Source organism: Cervus canadensis, chromosome 24, assembly GCF_019320065.1.
Source record: "Cervus canadensis isolate Bull #8, Minnesota chromosome 24, ASM1932006v1, whole genome shotgun sequence".
Taxonomy (NCBI): Eukaryota; Metazoa; Chordata; class Mammalia; order Artiodactyla; family Cervidae; genus Cervus; species Cervus canadensis.
In genome coordinates, this window is record NC_057409.1 from 32,999,630 (window position 1) to 33,019,207 (window position 19,578).

General features: G+C 33.5%; 1 protein-coding gene across 2 annotated transcripts in view; it reads right to left on the minus strand.

Moving 5' to 3' along the window:
* SPAG16 (sperm associated antigen 16) overlaps positions 1–19,578 on the minus strand; it is a 964,274-nt gene that overhangs the window by 866,149 nt on the left and 78,547 nt on the right. The window contains exon 10 of one of the 2 annotated variants that reach the window (XM_043445513.1): positions 10,305–13,402. The exons of the other annotated variant lie outside the window; for it this stretch is intronic. Within the exon in view, the coding sequence (XP_043301448.1) occupies positions 13,169–13,402 (234 nt within the window). The 3' untranslated portion in view covers positions 10,305–13,168. Of the gene's footprint in view, positions 1–10,304; positions 13,403–19,578 lie in introns of those variants that run through there. 2 annotated transcript variants of the gene reach the window in all.

A 19,578-nucleotide genomic window follows, 5' to 3' on the forward strand; every position in this document is an offset into this window, starting at 1 on the left:
AAGTGTCCTGGAATGGGTTGCCATTTCCTTCTCCAGGGAATTTTTCTGTCCCAGGGATCGAACCCATCTCCCAAAATGTAGGCAGACACTTTAACTGAAAACTACTCTAAAAGATAAAGTCTTAAAAATATTTAGTATTTAAAATCTATCTTAAGTGTCTTTATTAGATGCTTATGTTAATTTATAACAATTTTCTATGAGTAGATGTTACCTGAATATTAAATTTGTTTTACTTATCCAGTGCATAGGTGATCAGTTGTCTGACTCTTTGCGACCCAATGGACTGTAGCCAGCCAGCTTCCTCTGTCCATGGGATTTCTGAGGCAAGAATACTGGAGTGGGTTGCCATTTCCTACTCCAGGGGATCTTCTCAACCCAGGGACAACACCTGAATCTCCTGTGTCTCCCATACTGCATGAGGATTCTTTACTGCTTGAACCATCGGGGAAGCCCACTATTAAAAGATAATGTATTGATTAAATTATTATGAGAAATTATTGATTAGATTAAGATATAACATTAATTTTCCTCAATATTTTTAACTATAGGGAAAATGAATGATTTAAAATAAAGGAGAGAAAGATACAAAACAAAAATGCTTTGTTTTACAAAGACACAGGCCCCTAAGGGATTGTCCTCAAAACCTATAAACTTATTTTAGTAAAACCAAAAGTTCTCACCAGATTCTTAGTCAAGTGTGCTTTTATTTTACTGCATCACAAAATCATATAGAACTCTTCACCAAGAATGGAGCAGGGCCATCAGTTACTTATATAGAGATGTAGTACATTAGGTACAAAAAAATTAGAGCTTGAATCTCTAATTTATCATTTAGAAGGATCTAGGTCAAATAGTTTATCAGGAGTTATTATTTATTCGATATTAAACATAAATCAAACTGTCTTGGCTTCCTATTTAAGGCACAGTGTTTAAATATTTGCATTGGAAATATATCTCAAGACTGGAAATTTATCACTTTTGTAACAAAAAATCACTTTTATGTCAAACTAATCATGTGATAGTTTTGATATGGAGAAAAATAATTGTCCCTTAACACTTAATTTTTATATTAATTTTTTCTGTTTTAAAAAGAGAATTTGAAAACCCCAAATTTCTTTATCTAAATTAAGAATATCATAAAATTAATATTTAAAATGTAATTTAAAAATGAATACTATTTTTATAAAGAACTAAGATGCATATATTTTCTGTAAAAAAAATAATTCAAGAACTAATTTTAAAATCATGAGGCAATTTTCATACAATTAGACAAACTGGGCTAAAAATAAACTACAAATTAGTTCCAGGGAATTAATTCTAAAAGAAAACATATTTTTTCTCCTGGGATAATTTTAGAACTTTAAAGTTAAAAGAGTATCTACATATAACAACAATAATAATATTTAAAACCTAAGAAAACAATTAATATTTCCCTTGCTCAAAGAAAATAATATAGAGAAATTCCAAAATTTAAATGATATAAAGCTGTCTGCAACATACTAAAACTTTAATGACTATCTAGTCAATTACAGAAAAAAAAAAAAAATTGTTACACTACAATCCCAAAACAAAGCAATCAGAGTAACTGATTTGTAACATTATGTGCTTGTACTTGTCAAGTGAACAGTATTTTTGTTTGAGTGTCCTAAAGGGGCTCCAGAGAGTTGAAGGGACTTAAGAAAGGAAGAAGCTGAAAGATAAAGCTGAAATAATATACATGCACATATAAAGGAGCATACATTTAAATATTTGAAGAGCTTTAGTAAAAAGAAGTAGTAGGCACATTCTATGGATCTTAGAGAGAAACCTACAGGGGACTGGGTAACAGTTACTATAGAATAAAGATAATGCCTGACATTCTACTCTAAAATGAAGAGGGTCACTTCATGAATAGTGAATACCCTGCCTTTGGAAATGACCATAATGAAAGAACACTGCTTTAGGGCAAAGTAATAAAAATAGAGGTTGACTCTCTTTTCTCACAAATGCTAACCCAATACTTTGTATATACTCATAGTTATCTCTTGTGTTAATGCTGCTGCTGCTGCTAAGTCGCTTCAGCCGTGTCCGACTCTGTGCGACCCCATAGATGGCAGCCCACCAGGCTCCCCCGTCCCTGGGATTCTCAAGGCAAGGACACTGGAGTGGGTTGCCATTGCCTTCTCCCTTGTGTTAATGAAACCCTCTAAATTTACTGGCTTAAAACAACCATGTATTATTATTGCTAATGGTTGACTGGGCTCAGATGGATGCTTCTTACGTGGTGCGTCTCTTGCAGTTATAATCAGACACTGTTCAAGTCATTTGAGGTCTTGACAGGTTTAATATTCAAGACAGCTTCTTCAGTCATGTTTGCTTCAGATGGGATGGCTGAACAGCTAGCCAAGCCTCTCTATCTTTTTTCTCTGTGTGGCTTCTCTCACATTTAATGTTTCCTAATTTCTAAATTAGGAAAGAATGACGAAAATAAATTATAAATATTCCTATGGTTCTTTGAGGGGATATGAATGGAATAGGAAAGCACATTTAACTATTTCTTTACACTTTAGGCACACAGTTAAATATTAATATTGTAGATATTTGGCAAATAATGATCCTGTGATATAAACTGACCACCTACTTTCTTGCATTTCTCCAAATCCAGGGCTTTCAATCACAACTTTGCTTGCATTATAAAGTATCCCAGAAAACTGACAATGTGCTTACAAGAGGTACTAAACACCATCAGATAGGAAAGTGGTAAAATTCTGGGCTTGTGATGTCATAGCCAAATATACTGATGATGTATGTAGTCAGGTCCAAGATTCTAAGAGATGATGTGTGCAGCACCACACATTCCTGTTGTGTTCATTTACCTTGCCATCTTTTCAGCTCGCTATCAACTAAAGCATTCCTTTTTTAAAAAAATTATTTTAACTGGAGGATAATTACTTTACAATATTGTGATGGTTTACATTAATACGAATTGGCCACAGGTATACATGTGTCTCCCCTCATTCTGGACCCCCCTCCCACCCTCCTCCCTACCCTATCTCTCTAGGTTGTCTCAGAGCACTAGGTTTGGATGCCCTGCTTCACGCATCGAATTCGCACTCGTCATCTATTTTTACATATGGTAATATATATATTTCAATGAGTTACATCTCTGTCTTTTTAAACCATTTACTTTATCATAAACCTTAACTATGAACTAAGTCCCCTGGTGGCTCAGATGGTAAAGAATCTGCCTACAATGCAGGAGACCTGGATTCGATTTGGGAAGATCCCCTGGAGGAGGGCATGGTAAACCACTCCAGTATTCCTGCCTGGAGAATCCCCATGGACAGAGGAGCCTGGCGGGCTACAGGCCATGAGGTCTCAAAGAGTTGGACTGAGCAACTAAGTACAGCAAAACACATGAACTAAGTCACTTCTACAAGCTCATAGTTTTAAAACTACTCTTTTAAATATACATTCAAAACAAATGTTAATAATTACTTTGAACAGTATATGTAATTTTCTCTACAATTATAAGAAGGCTATTAAATTTAAATAGGCCTATTTAATTTAGGAAACATATATAAAATATACCTAGTACAATGTTTGGCACAGAATGGGATGTTCAACTGTTTTAATTAGTATGTAGATATACACATATAAAAGTCTTCCTCAGTGGCACAGTGGTAAAGAATCCACCTGCCATTGAAGGAGATGCAGGAAATGAGGGTTCAATCCCTGGGTCAGGAAGATCCCCTGGAGTAAGAAATGGCAACCGACTCCAGTATTCTTGCCTGTAAAAATCCCATGGAAAGAGGAGCCTGGCAGGCTATGGTTTGTGGGATTACAGAGTTGGATATAACTGAGCGACTGGACATGCATACACACATACAAGCAAGAACACATATATGTGCATACAAAACAATAGTTTTTCTAGGAGCAAAGATTATTATTGGATTTTCTTATCTACTGTTGAAGCAATATTTCAATAACCTGATATTCTAAAACTTTTTGAAATAATATCTAATCTTATGGATGCCACTATAAAGATATGAACACTTCACTATAGTTTATATGTATGAGCTTCTGTGGAATAGCATAGCATTTTTTCTAGAAGCCAGATCTTAAGAAAATGCATTAAGAATGGTAACAGTATTAACCTGTTCTTTTGTGCTTCAGTAAAACCATTTACAGTCTTGGATTAACATATTAATTAATAGCATTATTCAGGATAATTCAAGAGTATCTGATATCATAGATTGAAAAGATCCTCATATTATAGACAGATCATGTATGAATCCAGCTGTTGTTGCTGTTTGGTTGCTAAGCAGTATCTGTCTCTTTGTGACCCCATGGACCATAGCCAGCTGGACTCCTCCATCCATGGGATTTCCCAGGAAAGAGCACTGGAGTCAGTTGTTATTTCCTCCCCCAAGTGATCTCACCCAGTTAAGGATCAAACCCACGCCTCCTGCATTGGAAGGCTGATTCTTCACTGCTGAGCCACCAAGGAAGCCCAATGAATCCAGTACTGTAAGTTTAATACTCTAGATATTTAAAAAATATCATAATGACTTTTAATTTTAAGCTTATAACTCATTTTTTTGAGTGAGGAAATTAATGACTTACAAATTTTCACTGTTAATCTTATCTTTGTAACACTATTGTTTACCGCTCCTTGGTACGCTCTCTTACCATATTCTTCTCCTACTCTTCTAAATTTTATACCATGGTGGATGCTTTTTTTTTTTTGCTGTTGTTACAGTCTCATTGTGACATAACATCAGTCTCAGACTTTAGCCTACAGCCCTTCAAAAAATGGTGATTCTACAGGTGGGAAGAGGAATAAAGTAGGGAAAGTAAAAAGCCAAAATAAATATGACTATGAGTGGTACAAAATACCACTCTAAGTAACTTAGAGAAGTTAATATGGGAACTATGCTAGGACTTATTAAGGGCCTACAGATGATAAACACTGATTCATAAAGGTTAAGTGGGTGCTTGGAGTAAAATTATCTAGTTATATCTGATTTCTACTCAAACTTTTTCTGTGTATCAGGGTAATACTCTTCATTCTAAGTAAATAGAGTTATACATGTGTATTTTTATTAATTAACACTCAATGCTTTCAATTATTTTGGTTCATAAATTTATCCTATAAATTACCTATTTACAAGTTATAAACATTAATATATGGCTAAATAAAATATTGCACATTAATATTCCAAAGTTAGCAGTTTAGAATCAAGTGAAAAAGGATATTTTCTTCCTCAGTATAAAAATCATTTGATCAAAAATGTAAAATTCTCAAAAGCACTATTCTTTCTTTTTCTTTTCTATCTTCCCACAATGAGAATGTATGCAAGAATAAAATTACAGTTTATGTGTCTTTTCTTCTATTATTAAGCCTCTACTATTTGATTCATAATAATAAGCAGAAAAAATTTGGAAAACCAAAAACTACTGAAAAAGGTAACAAAATGGCATGTATAGTAATCTACTATATACTGAAGTGAAAGTCGCTCAGTCGTGTCTCTTTGCGACCCCATGGACTATACAGTTCATGGTATTCTCCAGGCCAGAATACTGGAGTGGGTAGCCTTTCCCTTCTCCAGGGGATCTTCCCAACCCAGGGATTGAACCCAGGTCTCCCTCATTGCAGGTGGATTCTTTATCAGCTGAGCCACAAGGGAAAACCACTATATATTAAAGTTACTAATAATACATATTATATATATTAATCCTTTCTCATCTCTCATCCCTTCTAGGACTACTCTAATTACGATTTCAGTTTACCATGGTTGATTCATGTCAATGTATGACAAAAACCACTACAATATTGTAAAGTAATTAGCCTCCAATTAAAATAAATAAATAAATTTTAAAAATGCAAAAAAAAAGAGTTCAGTTTATCCACTAAGTATAAAATATTTTCATTTCAAACAAATGCACTTAAAATTTATTATTATTTTCCTTCATAGGTTAAAAATGGATTGTCATTTACTTGTATTCTCCTAAGAGACATATCAAATGGAGAAGTTTAATTGCTAAAATTAAATACTAGACTCAGAAATATATTAAACTACATACTCTGAAGGATTCTCCCACTGGAAAACAACTAAAAACCAACTAAAACATAATTTTATTGCATAATTGCATTCCACAAAAGTTAAAGGAGGCAAAGATAAAATTATGGAGCTAACATGTGAGCTATAAGCAGTAAGCACATGCAAAAAATGAGTAGCCATGATGACATATGCCAAATCAGAACTGCAATCTGGAGACTAGATGGTCGACCACCCATAAGCTATGGAAATAGTATCTTAGGAATGTTTACAGAAAAAAAAAGTATATACAAGTGCAAGCAACAAGGAACTATCAAGAATTATCAGGAATGGTCTTAAACAAATGCAGCCTTTAGAAGTAAAAAACAATACATAAATTCCCATATTAAAGCACAAAGGCTAGATTTTAAAATGAGAATGCAACAAATATAGAGAACAAGAATAAAGAATTTCTGAGAATACAGCAGAGAGTTAAGAATAAAAATAAAAAAAAAACAGAAATAAGAGGTTAAGAAGTATGGAAGATAGAATGAGACAGTATAGCCTATATCTAATTGCAGCCCTAGAAGGAAGGAATTTTTTTTTTTAATGAAGGAAAGGCAATATTTATTACAGTAATGAATGAAAAATTTTGAGAAACAAACAAACAAACAAACAAATCCTGCTACCTAAACATGAGAATCATAACATATTCCATGGGATAAATGAAAACAATGTTATACCAATTATAGTAAAACTGCTGGACAAAAAAGCAAAGATGAAATCGTGAATACAGTCAGAACAATGAAATTAATACAACTGTAGGCAAATCTAAACAAGTATTGTATTTATAAGCTCAACTCTCTTTATAAAATAACAATGCCTGTTTTGCTATGTAACAGAAATTGAACTAAGTACCAGATTCCTAAAAAAAAAAAAAATAAGCAATAGGAAATTTTTTGTTTAGGGTTTGCAAACTTTTGTGTTACTCAAGTAACTTAGCTTAGATTGTATTACATGTACATGCTAAATTCTTAAGAGTAAACACTAAAAAAAACAAGAAAAAGGAAAAATACCTGGTAAAAAAAAAAATCAATGTATTTTAAAGTGTGGGAAGATAAAAGCATAAAAAGATTAGACACATGTATAGCAAAAAAGATAACAGAAGCAAGGCAAATATATCAATAATCACAATAAATGTAAAACACTTAAATGTAAATGAACAAAATCACCACCTAAATTAAAGAGATTGCATACGTTATTTATCAGAGACAACCAAATATACCTGAGAAATGTTAAAAATAGATTTTAAAAAGTACCAAGCAAATACTAATCAAAGAGGAATAAAGTAGCTGTATCATAGCAAATAGAACCACAGGCAAAGCATTTTTACAGACAGAGGAGTCTGAGGTAAAGAAGAAAGTGTGTAAAATAAAAATGAATGAGAGTCGCAAACTTTAAAATGAATTTCTTTATATTTCACTTTCAAAACAAAGTCTAGAACAAACATCTTTTTGTAATCTTTGACCCAACAATGCCAATTCTTGAGTTCTATTCTGAGGAAATAGTCAGAGACATGAACACAGCTTTTATGTATAAGGACTGAGCTCATGGAATTATTTAAAACAATAAAATAATGGAAATAACCAAATTAAGTACAAACAAGGAGATAAAATCATAACAAAAAATACAAATAATGAAGTACTATAAGGGTATCAAATCTGCTGGTCTGAAGAATATATCAATATACTGTCATGAGAAAGGCTTATGATATTAGATGAAAAAAAATGTACAAAGGTATATAAAATGTGCAAAACTATAAACTAGCATTTTACTTGAAAAATGTATTTAAAGTCATTCCAATACTAACTTAAATATATACTGTATATATGTGTATAAAAACATTGGAAGAAAATTAAAAGGACAGTATTGATTACTAAGGTTGGTTTAAAAGTTATAAAAGTTTTAAGAAGAAAAAATAGAAAAAAAATTACTACAAGTGATGCTTTAGTTCATCTAGTTAATATAACAATTCTAAACTTTTAAGCATCTAGTAAAATAGATTAAATCTGTTTAATGTAAAAATTGATTAACTTGTAGGAAAAGACTGAAAACTCCATCAGTTTACTCAAGTATTGATATTTACCAAAATATAATACAGATACAGATTTCCAATTTGAATATACAAAAATCAAATTGTATTAAATATACATGAAATTCTCAACTCCAAAATTAGGAAAAAGATTCTTCTCAAGTACATACTGTTACAAAAATGGACCATATTCTAGTTTATAAAGAACTTGTGCCCACACACATGCATGCTCAGTCATGTCTGGCTCGTTGCAACTTCATGGACTGTAGCCCACCAGGCTTCTCTGTCCATGGGATTCTCCAGGCAAGAATACTGTAGTTGGTTGCCGTTTCCTCCTCCAGGGGATCTTCCCAACCCAGGGATTGAAACCATGCCTCCTGGGTCTCCTGCATTGGCAAGCAGATTCTTTGCCACTGAATCACCTGTGAAGTCCCAGAGAACTTGTATACTAGGATAAAAATTAAGCTGCTAAAGCTGACAGATCTCAAAAAGGGTGGACTGACACAAACAGACAATAATCCTCCCACAAGTAATTCTCCCAAAGTGAGTGATCAAAGTCCATGCACAGCTGAGCATGATGGATCAGGATTCCTCTTCTTTTTGGTTCATCCATTTAGAAGACTGTCTTGGTCTGTCTGCACAGTCAGATGAATTACAGGCACTTCCTTGACCCACATAAACTGAAGATATAGGAATATAAAGCAGTTCAAGCCTGATGCTCCTTTAAGGAGCAGACCAGAGTAGTGGCATTGTATCAGTGTCATAAAATAAGCGACCACAGCATCTCAGTGGTATCCAGCAGGATTGATCTGGCTCATATACTGTGGGTCAGTTGGAGATGAACTGATATTGGCTAAGCCCAGTTACAGCAGCACTGATCCTCATGCCTTTCACTAAATCAGAGGTTAGCTGAGACATTTTTTTTCTCATTCCATGGCACAGGTACAAGAGAGTAAACCAAAATGTGGAAGAACATCCAGTCCTGTCGTGTCAGATGATCAACTTATGATTCTCCAAAATATACACAGGTATATAATCAAGCACTGTATTAATGATCAAAATAGTATCCTTCCTTGAAAATGAGGGGAAAATGTAAGTATCTCTAAAAAATAATTCATAGGCACATACCACATAAGTGCCTATTCCATTGGCAAAATTTAGTGTTATTGTCACATACAGGTAGGAAGGAAGCTGAGAAATATAGTCTAACTACAACACTAGCAATATCATGAAAAACAGGGAATAAATAAAATATGTTTTGGTGGAGAACTAGTGATCTCTGCCATAACAACTCCCACCATACTTTAAGAACTGACTTAATACAGATTACATGCTCTGTCGATGACTTATTTAAACTAGAAATCTATAACAACCAAAAAAGATAACCCCAAATCATGCATATGCAAATATACAAATATTCTCTAAATCAACCATGAATTGAAGAAATCATAATGGAAATCTTAAAATACTTAAGACTGAGCAAAAATTAAAATGTTACATAGAAACATGTGTAAGAAGTAGTTAAAGTACTTAGTATTATAAACTTTATAATACTAAATAGAATAGTGGGAAGGCCAAAAATTAATAAGCTATGTATCCTAATTAAGAAGTGGAAAAAGAAACAAAGAATAAACCCAAAGAGTACAGACAGAAGGAAATCATAACAATGAAAGCACAAAGTAATGAAAAACTATGTATATATTTAAGAGGATCAAAAAACTTAAAAGTTATTTTAAAATACTAATAAAATTCCTAAATCTCAAGGAAGAACAATGAGAGATGAGGGAGAGTCTTCTCAGCAGGGAAACTTTAAGAAAGGAAGAAGATAAATAGATATCAAAAACAAGAAGAGAATATAACTGTGGATTCGTTAGAGATTTAAAAAATAAATAATGTAACAAATATCTTTATGCTGGTAAATTTGAAACTTAGACAAAATGGTTATATTCATGTAAATATATTACTTAATGATTTACTAAAATTGATTCAAGAATCAATAACTGCTAGAATTCTATTATGCTAAAAAATACAAATCCATATGAATCCAAAATATGAATAGCAGCTCCTATTAGTTTCACCTAAGACTTCTATGCATACATTTAAGGTAGATATAAAAACTCAAGAGATAAAGAGGGAAATATCTGCAATCCATTTTATAATACCAAAATTATAAAAAGACTGACTAAAAAGGAAAATTAAAAGTCAGTTTTATTCAAAATATAGAAACACCCTAAGTATAAAACAATGAACTAGATCCAGTGATATATATAAATCATATAACACATGATGAATGAGCTAGTTTCATCCAAAGAATGAAAGAGAATGTTACATTAGAAAGTCTAGCATGTCATTTACCACTTTAAAACATTAATGGAGAAGATCATCTCAGAAGCAGAAAATTCAGCATTCATTCATGATAAAACTTTTAAACATGACAAAAATATTCACCATTCATTTATGATAAAACAAAATTAATGTTAACTCATGATAAAACACAAATACACTTGGCAAATGTGGAAGTAGAGGAAATTTTTTAACTTAAGAAGGAATATCTACTAAAGATTTATAAAAAATATCATTTCTTGTGTTGAAACATGAGAAATATTTCTTCATTTTAGGAAAAAACAAACAAACAGGATAAGAATGTCTATTCCAATCTCTTCAATTTAACCATTCTCTAGAAGTCCTAAACAATGTACAAAAATAAGAAATACACATCAAATTTTCCAAGATCAGAAAAGGAAAATCATAACTATCACTGTTTATAGGTGATATCATTATTTACAAGGAATTTTTTTAAAGAAACCTATTATAGTAGAGAGTTTAGCAAGGTCTCTATGTTTACAATTGACTTACAGTAATCAATTTCATTTCTATGCAACAACAACTAACAGAATGTATATTTCTTAGGTATTCCTTCATTCAAACACAAATATTTATGGAGTACTTACTATTGGCCAGTCACATTTTTGGCACTGAGAATACAGAAGTGAATAAAGCAGGCAAATATTTCTGCTCTCATGGAGCTTACATTCTAGTAGGGAAAAAGTACAGTAAGTTAATAAGTACAATGCAGAATGTAAGAGGCAGATATGTAAGAAAAAAAAAAAAAGCAGGAAAGAGATCCAGGAAGGAAAAGGGAATTTTAATTAAATCTAAATTAAAATTTAGATGGGATGTCTATGGAAAGTCTCTCTAAAAGAAGACATTTAATTAAAGATCTAAAGGAGTTGAGGGCATGAGCCATTCAAATTTCTGAGAGAAGACAACTTAGAGAGATAAAACCTCAAGTGCAAAAGCCTGGAGGCAGGGCATGACTACAGTATTCTTCAAACAGGGAGGCGAGTGTGTCTACAATTGAGTAAAAGACGGTCCAGCAAGTGAAGATGAGGTCAGAGAGGTTAAAAAGGAACCAGAAAATGTAGGACCTCAGAGGCTATAATGACTTTCTTATAGCTCTGAAAAAGATAGAAAACCACTAAAAGTTTTCAACTGAGATATATAATGGATAGATTTATGTTTTAGGAGGATCGCTCTGGCTGCTACATTCAACAAAGACTGAAGGAAAGGAAGAAAAAAAGCAGAAAGACCAGCTGGGGAGCTATTGTAGTAATCCAGGTTAGAGATGATGGAGAAGAAAAACAGAGAGCAACACTGCTGGTGGTAAGAAAAGATGGAAGAGTATATATGTTTCAAAATACAACCAAAATAATTTTTCATATCTGATGTAAAAAGTCTGAGAGAGAAATGACTCAAGGATAACTCCAGAGGTTTTTGGTTGAGGAACTGGAAGGACAGAGTTTCCTTAAGATGGAGAAAATTGCAGGAGATAGAGCCTTAATGCAGACTCAGAATGGAAGGGTTGATGGTTGGAGGGTTGAGCATGCAGTTGGATATATAAAACCAGAGGACAGAAAAGACATCTCTGGTGAAGATATAACTTAATGAATCACTAACATATAGGTAATTTAAAGTCATGAGACTGGGTGAGACAACCTAGGGAGTAAGGACATCAAAAGAGAAGAGGCCCCAGAACTGATCCCAGAAAAACCTCAATATACAGAGGTCGGGGAGATAAGGAGCAAACAGCAAACAAAATGACAAATTATGTTAGTTATTGGCAATAACAAGGCCTAGAGAATGACCAAAAAGTGAGTGACTGAGAATAGATGGAGAACAAGATCATTTAAAGCAGCAGCTGTTGAGGAACTGAAAGAGTGTTTGAAGGATCATCCATGTGAATATCTAAATAAGAATTACAGCAGGAATCATTTTTACAGAAGTGACAATGTCACAGTGACTACTTTTTTCATTTTACAAAAGAAGTAAAGAAAAAAAAATTAAGAAGTGCCTGAAATAGCTATTATTGAGTACAATAAACTGATGATATGAGATTCAAGGCAAGGTGTATTCATTAATGAGAGTAGGAGAAGGGACTGAAAGCAGCAATGAGAAGCAAGGGGGACAATTATGTCACTTGCAGGTCCAATGCTATAGCTTAGTGGGGAATCAGAGAAGTCACCCTTGAGACTGCTACAGATCATGGTAGACATGAGCTACGTCAAGAAAGCTGACTATGGATGTCACTTCTCAACCTCACATTTGGTGAAGTAAGATAGTAGCCTGAGTATATAAAACACAGAAACTGGAAAATACTGCAAATCAAGGTTTATTTCCTCCCCTTCAAAGAGCTGATCATTAAACATTTACCAGAAGTCTGCTGGCTGTAGGAGAAACTATAAGCATGGAAAAGCTGAATTTCTATTAGCACAGAAGGTGAAGGGACATAATACAAGCTGAAAATAGAGTGGATTTTGCTGATCAAAGATCTTGAATTCCACGGAGTACACAGTGAAAAATTAGGGAATCAGAAAAGGAGACTAAGAGATTGAGTAAGAAAACATGACATAAGGAGCCTTAGGGAGGGTTAGAGTTTTGGAATATGTGACGAACCGGGAGTTATAGGCTCCTTAAGAAGACTAAAAAGAACAGGATAAAGGATATGGGTGTTGAAGAAAAAGGTCTGGGAGAGAAGAGGCCCAGAAGCACAAGTTACTCAGAATCTCCCCTTTGCCTCCTGCTGACAGAGGTAGTATGTCCTGTAAATGGGCGGTCTTATTCGGAGTGCTTGGGAACTTTGTTGTCTCCTGTCAATGGTGTCTTGAAGAGCTGTGATCTTATTCCAAGTTTGAGAGTTCCCTCTCCACTCCTGAGGATGGAGGCGTGGAGTTGGACAGAGGATTGATCTTGCTCTGAGCTCATAGATGCCCTCTTGATTTCTGTTGGAGGCCTCAAAGCCGACAAAGGGACAAGTTATTTATTTTAACTACTTGTAAATATTATTTATATTAGAAAAATTACAAGGCATTGATAATTATATTTAACAAAAACATGTATAAGATCTGTATGGAAAAAATATAAAAATGTTTTAAAAGATTTAAAAACCAAATATATGGGGAGATAAACCACATTCATTTATGCATTGAGACACTCAATATCATAAAGATGCTGCTTATCTCTATATAAATCTATAAAACCACAGCTATGTTAATAAAGGTCTTAAGAAAAAAGTTTTTAGGAACTTGGCAAGCCTATTTTAAATTTTACAGAACAGCAAAACACTTCTGAAGAACAGGGTTGAGGAAACCATCCTAAGGTATATTCAAACTTATTAAAAACTGTAATAATTTAAAACCACAGTGAACTGTATGCTATCACTTATATACAGAATCTAAAAAAGTTAAAACTTTATTAAAAAAGGAAGTAAAATAGTGGTTACCAGCAGATGGAGGGTGAACTGAAAGTATGATGTTAAGAACACAAACTTTAATGAGTAGTAAATAAGACATAGAGATCTAATTAATACACAGTACGATGAATATAGAAAATACTAGTGTACTATAATAAGGTAATATGATAAATATTTCTGTACTGGAAATCAAATCACAATATATAAATGTATCAAAGTAGCACAAGTGACACTTTGCCTACTTTAAACTTACAGTGTTACATGTCAAATTTACTACAAAGAAAAAAAAAAAGTACTGACACAGAAGTAAACAAATTCACCAATGGAACATTAAAGATGTCCAAAAGCAAACCCAGGATATACACAGAAACTACCTAAATGACTGAGCCGGTACTTGCAGACCACTGGGAAAAAGAAGAGCCATATAAAAAAGTGTGCTGAAATACACAGTTATCTGAGTGAAACTGTAACAAGGAAGAGTCAACTTTGACTCTTCCATGCTAAATCTGTTTCTTTGACTTTAACCCTTGTTTTTCCCTATGTTTGTTATTATAATCATACATAATTGCCTGCCTCAGAGAGTCCTGCCCTCTGCCTAGTTCATCTAAAGTGCCTTTGTTCAGAACCCTGTCCATCTGTAGATGGCAGGAAGAAAGAAACTAAAACATCACCCTACCTGAGGCTTGTTATTCTGGAAGATATTTTCAGATTAGATGTCCTTTTTGTTTCCTCAGCTCCCCCCTCCATCTCTAATCCATAGACGAAACTGGCATCCAGACCCCAATAAGTGGTTATTTTGAGACATTAGTCTGCCACCTTCTAGGTCAGCCAGCTCTCCGAGTAAAGTCATTATTTCTTGCCTCAACACATCTCTCAGATTCTTATGGAACAAGTAGAGCAAGTTTAGACTCAGCAACAAACTCAAGTGAAACAGGATTCCTGTTTGTCTCTACATAAAAAATTTGATGGTAATTTCAACATTATTAATATGATTTGAAAGCAAAATTTGATGACAAGACATCCAGCCAAGACAAGATGGAGCATACTTATCTCTCCCCCTGCTTTTCCCTGCTAAGAACAACTATAAACCATGGAAATAATGCAAGACACAATGAAAGCATAACTCTGAAAGGGGAAAACAGAAACATAAACTAGTTTAAGATACCGGGATTGAAGGAAGAGCATAGTGGCAGGACATTTTACCATTCCTTACTGAACAGAAGGGGACTTAGGTCTGATCTCTAATGTGAAACAAAAGGTAATGCATTCTCTGGCCATAATCAAATCTAACTAGAAATCAGTAACAAAAAGACAACAGGAAAATCACTTAAACACATGGAAATTGAACAACATTTCTAAATCATCCACAGGTCAAAGAGGAAGTCTCAAAGAAAATAAAAATACATAGAATTGAGTGAAAATGAAAGTATAACATATCAACATATGTGACACACAGCTAAAGTAGTGTTGAGAGGGCCATTTATAGCTCTATATGCTTGCATTACAAAAGAGGAAATGTCTCAAATTAATAATCTGTTTCTAACTCAAAAAAGTAGGGTTAAAAAGCATGAGAAACTCAAAGCTAGAGGAAGAATAAAGGAAATAATAAAGATAAAAGAGTTGTAGGAAGGGGGACCCCTTCCAGGGCCCAAAAGGGGGCTCTTGTCTAACACTCGGAAATGAACTGTCCAAGGAGACACTTATGCTGACAAAGCAAGAGACTCCATTGGGAAAGGGTGCCTGGGCAGAGAACAGGAGGTAAGGCAACCCAGGAAAACTGCTTTGCCACATGGCTCACATTCTCAGGTTTTATGGTGATGGGATTAATTTCTGGGTTATCTTTAGCCAATCATTCTGATTCAGAGTCCTTCCTGGGGTGCATGCATCAGCTCAGTCAAGATGGAAGCCATCAAAAAGAAACCTCAGAGGTGGTAGGACACAGGGTGTCTCTTTTTGACCTCTCCTTAACTCTTTCAATGGGTGGTGGCTTAGTTCCTTACTGGGACCTCCTGTCATAAAATAACCCTGATGCCTGGCCAGGGTGGGAGGTTTCAGTCAGTGTGTTTCCTCTAACAAAAGCAGAAATCAATGAAATGAAAGTAGAACAATTCAGAAAATCATGAAACAAAAAGGAAATTCTTTTTAAAAAGTCAGTAAAATTGATAAAACTGTATCTAGCAAGTTTGACAAAAATAAAAAGGGAAAAGATACAAATAAAAAATATTAAGAAGAATGGATTGAAGGATCTTACCACAGATCATGCAGTTATTAAAAATATCACAGGGGAATGTTATAAATAACTTCATGCTCATAAATTTAACAAGTCCAAAAAATACAAACTACTAAAACTATCAATTAAGGTGAAATAATCTGAATAGCCCCATAACCATTAAAAAGACTGAACTGGTAAGCCAAAAAAGAAATCCTAAGGTCCAGATGGTCTTTGGAGAATTCTACCAAATATTTAAAAAAAGAATTAACACCTACTCAGTAAAAAAAAAAATAACTACTGATCCACGCAAAAGCTTGGATGAATTTCAAGATAAAGATGCCAAATGTAAAAGTCAATCACATAAGTTAAGTACAGTATGATTCCATTTAAATAACAATCTCAAAATGACAATATTATACACCTGGAGAAAAAAAATAGTGGTTGTCCACAATTAGAGATTAAGGAGAGTGGAATAGAGAGCAAAAAGTGGATATGACTATAAAAGAGCAACACTAATGCTTTTTGTGGTGATGAAACTTTTCTACACCTTGACTGAGACCACTGAGGACTGTGACACTGTATTTTAGGTTTTTTTGTACTTTAGTTTTATAAGATGTTACCATTGAAGGAAAGTAGATAAAGAGTATACAAGATCTCTCTGTATTATTTCTTCATGTGAAGTTGCATGTGAATCTGCAACTCCCAAAATAAAAAGGCTGGTTTCAAAAAAATCAAAGACAGTAGAACACAAATAAATTCAATAGATTAAAAAGTACTGTATCAATGTTAATTTTTTTCATCTAAATACCATATTGTGTGTATGTAAGAGAACATCTCTATTTCTAGGAATTACACACAAACACTTAGAAAAGGGAAAATTATAAACAAACATCTTAAAAGAAAATATTCAAGCAAAGCATTCTGATCTTGGGATAGGAAAGTATCTCTTAAGCAAGTGGGAATAATTGTTACCATAAAAGAAAGTATTGATAAATTTAAATACATTAAAATGAACTTTTTGCTGGGTTACTTTTCTAAAAATAAAAACCATGAAAAATGAAGAACTTCTATTTATTAAAAGACACTACAAAGGATCAGAAAATATAAGCCACCATCTGGGACAAGATATCTACATTCATGCAACTGATCAAGGACTCAATATTAAAATATACCACAAATATTTTTCAAATATCAAGAACCTAAAAGAAAATGGGGGAAAAAAACTATGAACTGACATTTTATAGAGGCAAGCATATGAACTGCCTATAAGCAAAAGAGAACATGTTAAATTTAATTATTAGTAAGAAAAATGAAAATTAAGACCCTGTGAAGTAACTTATTTTACTCATTAAATTGGCAAAAATAAAGAAATCTGTAATACCCAGTGTCAAAAATGACATAGAGTAATAGGAACTCTATGTGTGGGTTTATAGACATGTTAAACTAATTTGAAAAATAATATGACATTGTCTAGTAAAATCCTCCTCTCTCCAGAAATTTTGAAATTTAATATCCTAAAGAAAACCTTGCATATGTGCACCTGGGGGTGGGTAAGGAATATTCATGGCATCCTGTTCCCTGGACCAAGACTCTGAGAACAATCTGAGCATACATTCATAATACAAAAGTAAACAGTATGAAATGAGTTACATCCCCATACAAGAATATGGAAGAATCTTAGAAGCAAACCACCAAAAGAAAAAAGCAAGTTGTATAAGATCATAGTGTATAATTTCAATTTATGCTTTTTATATATTTTTAATCAACATAATATATAATTTGTACATTTATATATTACAGTCAAATATATTTATATTAAGTTAAGGAAATATTACTTGAACACAGTTGTATTTTAAACTATAGATGATGATACTGACTGAAGTTTGAAAATGTTGTAAAATCCTAAGCATTTTCCCATTGCAAACTGATTTCATATTTTCTAAATCCTTCATGCTTATGCATGATTCAAAATAAATGGTAGAGTTGAAAACCTGAGAATAATTAGTATTTCTTAATTACCTCTATTCTGATTAACATTTACTTCTTTTTATGTAAAGCAGAATAAATTTAGTGTAATGTATTTCTAGTTATTTGATTTTCTACTCAGAACAGAATTATAAACAAGTTGGCTTAATCCTTATGTATTTAACATGGCACAACATTATGAATAAATATTTTGATTAATATATTTCCTCAGGGATTTTTAATGATATTTTCAACTCTTAAATATATTCAACATTATTATCAAATTACAGGCATTAAAATTTTCATTTGCATATGGTTTTAGACTTTTTAATATATTCCATAATTCTAAACTCTAAAAATAATGCAAATCTAATTTCCTTTTTTGCAACTTTATGTCTGAAAAATGCTAACTTAACATCCTAAACTCGTATTTATAATTATTGGCAAAATGCCAAGGAGATCATTGGTTGATGTCAGAATCGCAGTACTTCCGGCAAAAAACAACAATTACTGCTTAACAATATTCAAAAATACTGTACAAAATGCAGCTAAATTTGCTCTAATAAAGCAAGGTATTAGCATGAAGGGGTATTTAATTGTTTTTGAAGTGCACCATTAGCAGGCCAGGGTGGCATCACACAACATGATGACATAAACTGGCATATCAGAGTTAAAAGGAACTTTCTCTCCTCTTTATATTTCCACATCGTTATATTTAAACTACAATCTATTTTATATAAGTACCAAAGATATCATGACAAAGATATTAAATAAGATTCCATGTTTTCATTAAATAAATCAAAATATAAAATAGCCCTTAAAGAAGTTGATGGACAGGGAGGCCTGACGTGCTGTGATTCATGGGGTCGCAAAGAGTTGGACACAACTGAGCAGCTGAACTGAACTGAACTGAAAGAAGTTGAGAGTTATGTGCAAATATTCTGTAAAGAACAATATTAAATAGGAACCTGGAATGTTAGATCCATGAATCAAGGTAAATTGGAAGTAGTCAAACGGGAGATGGCAAGAGTGAATATAGGAATTTTAGTAATCAGTGAAATAAATTAGACAGGAGTGGGAGAATTTAATTCAGATGACCATTATATTTACTACTGTGGGCAAGAATCCCTAAGAAGAAATGGAGTAGCCCTCATAGTCAACAGAAGAGTCTGAAATGCAGTACTTGGGTGCAATCTCAAAAACAACAGAATGATCTTGGTTCATTTCCAAGGAAAACCATTCAATGTCACAGTAATCCAAGTCTATGCCCCAACCACGAATGCCGAAGAAGCTAAAGTTAAGCACTTCTATGAAGACCTACAAGAACTTCTAGTTAGTTAGTTCAGTCGCTCAGTCGTGTCCGACTCTTTGCAACCCCATGAGTCGCAGCACGCCAGGCCTCCCTGTCCATCACCAACTCCCAGAGTTTAATCAAACTCATGTCCATCAAGTCAGTGATGCCATCCAGCCATCTCATCCTCTGTCGCCCCCTTCTCCTCCTGCCCCCAATCCCTCCCAGCATCAGGGTTTTTTCCAATGA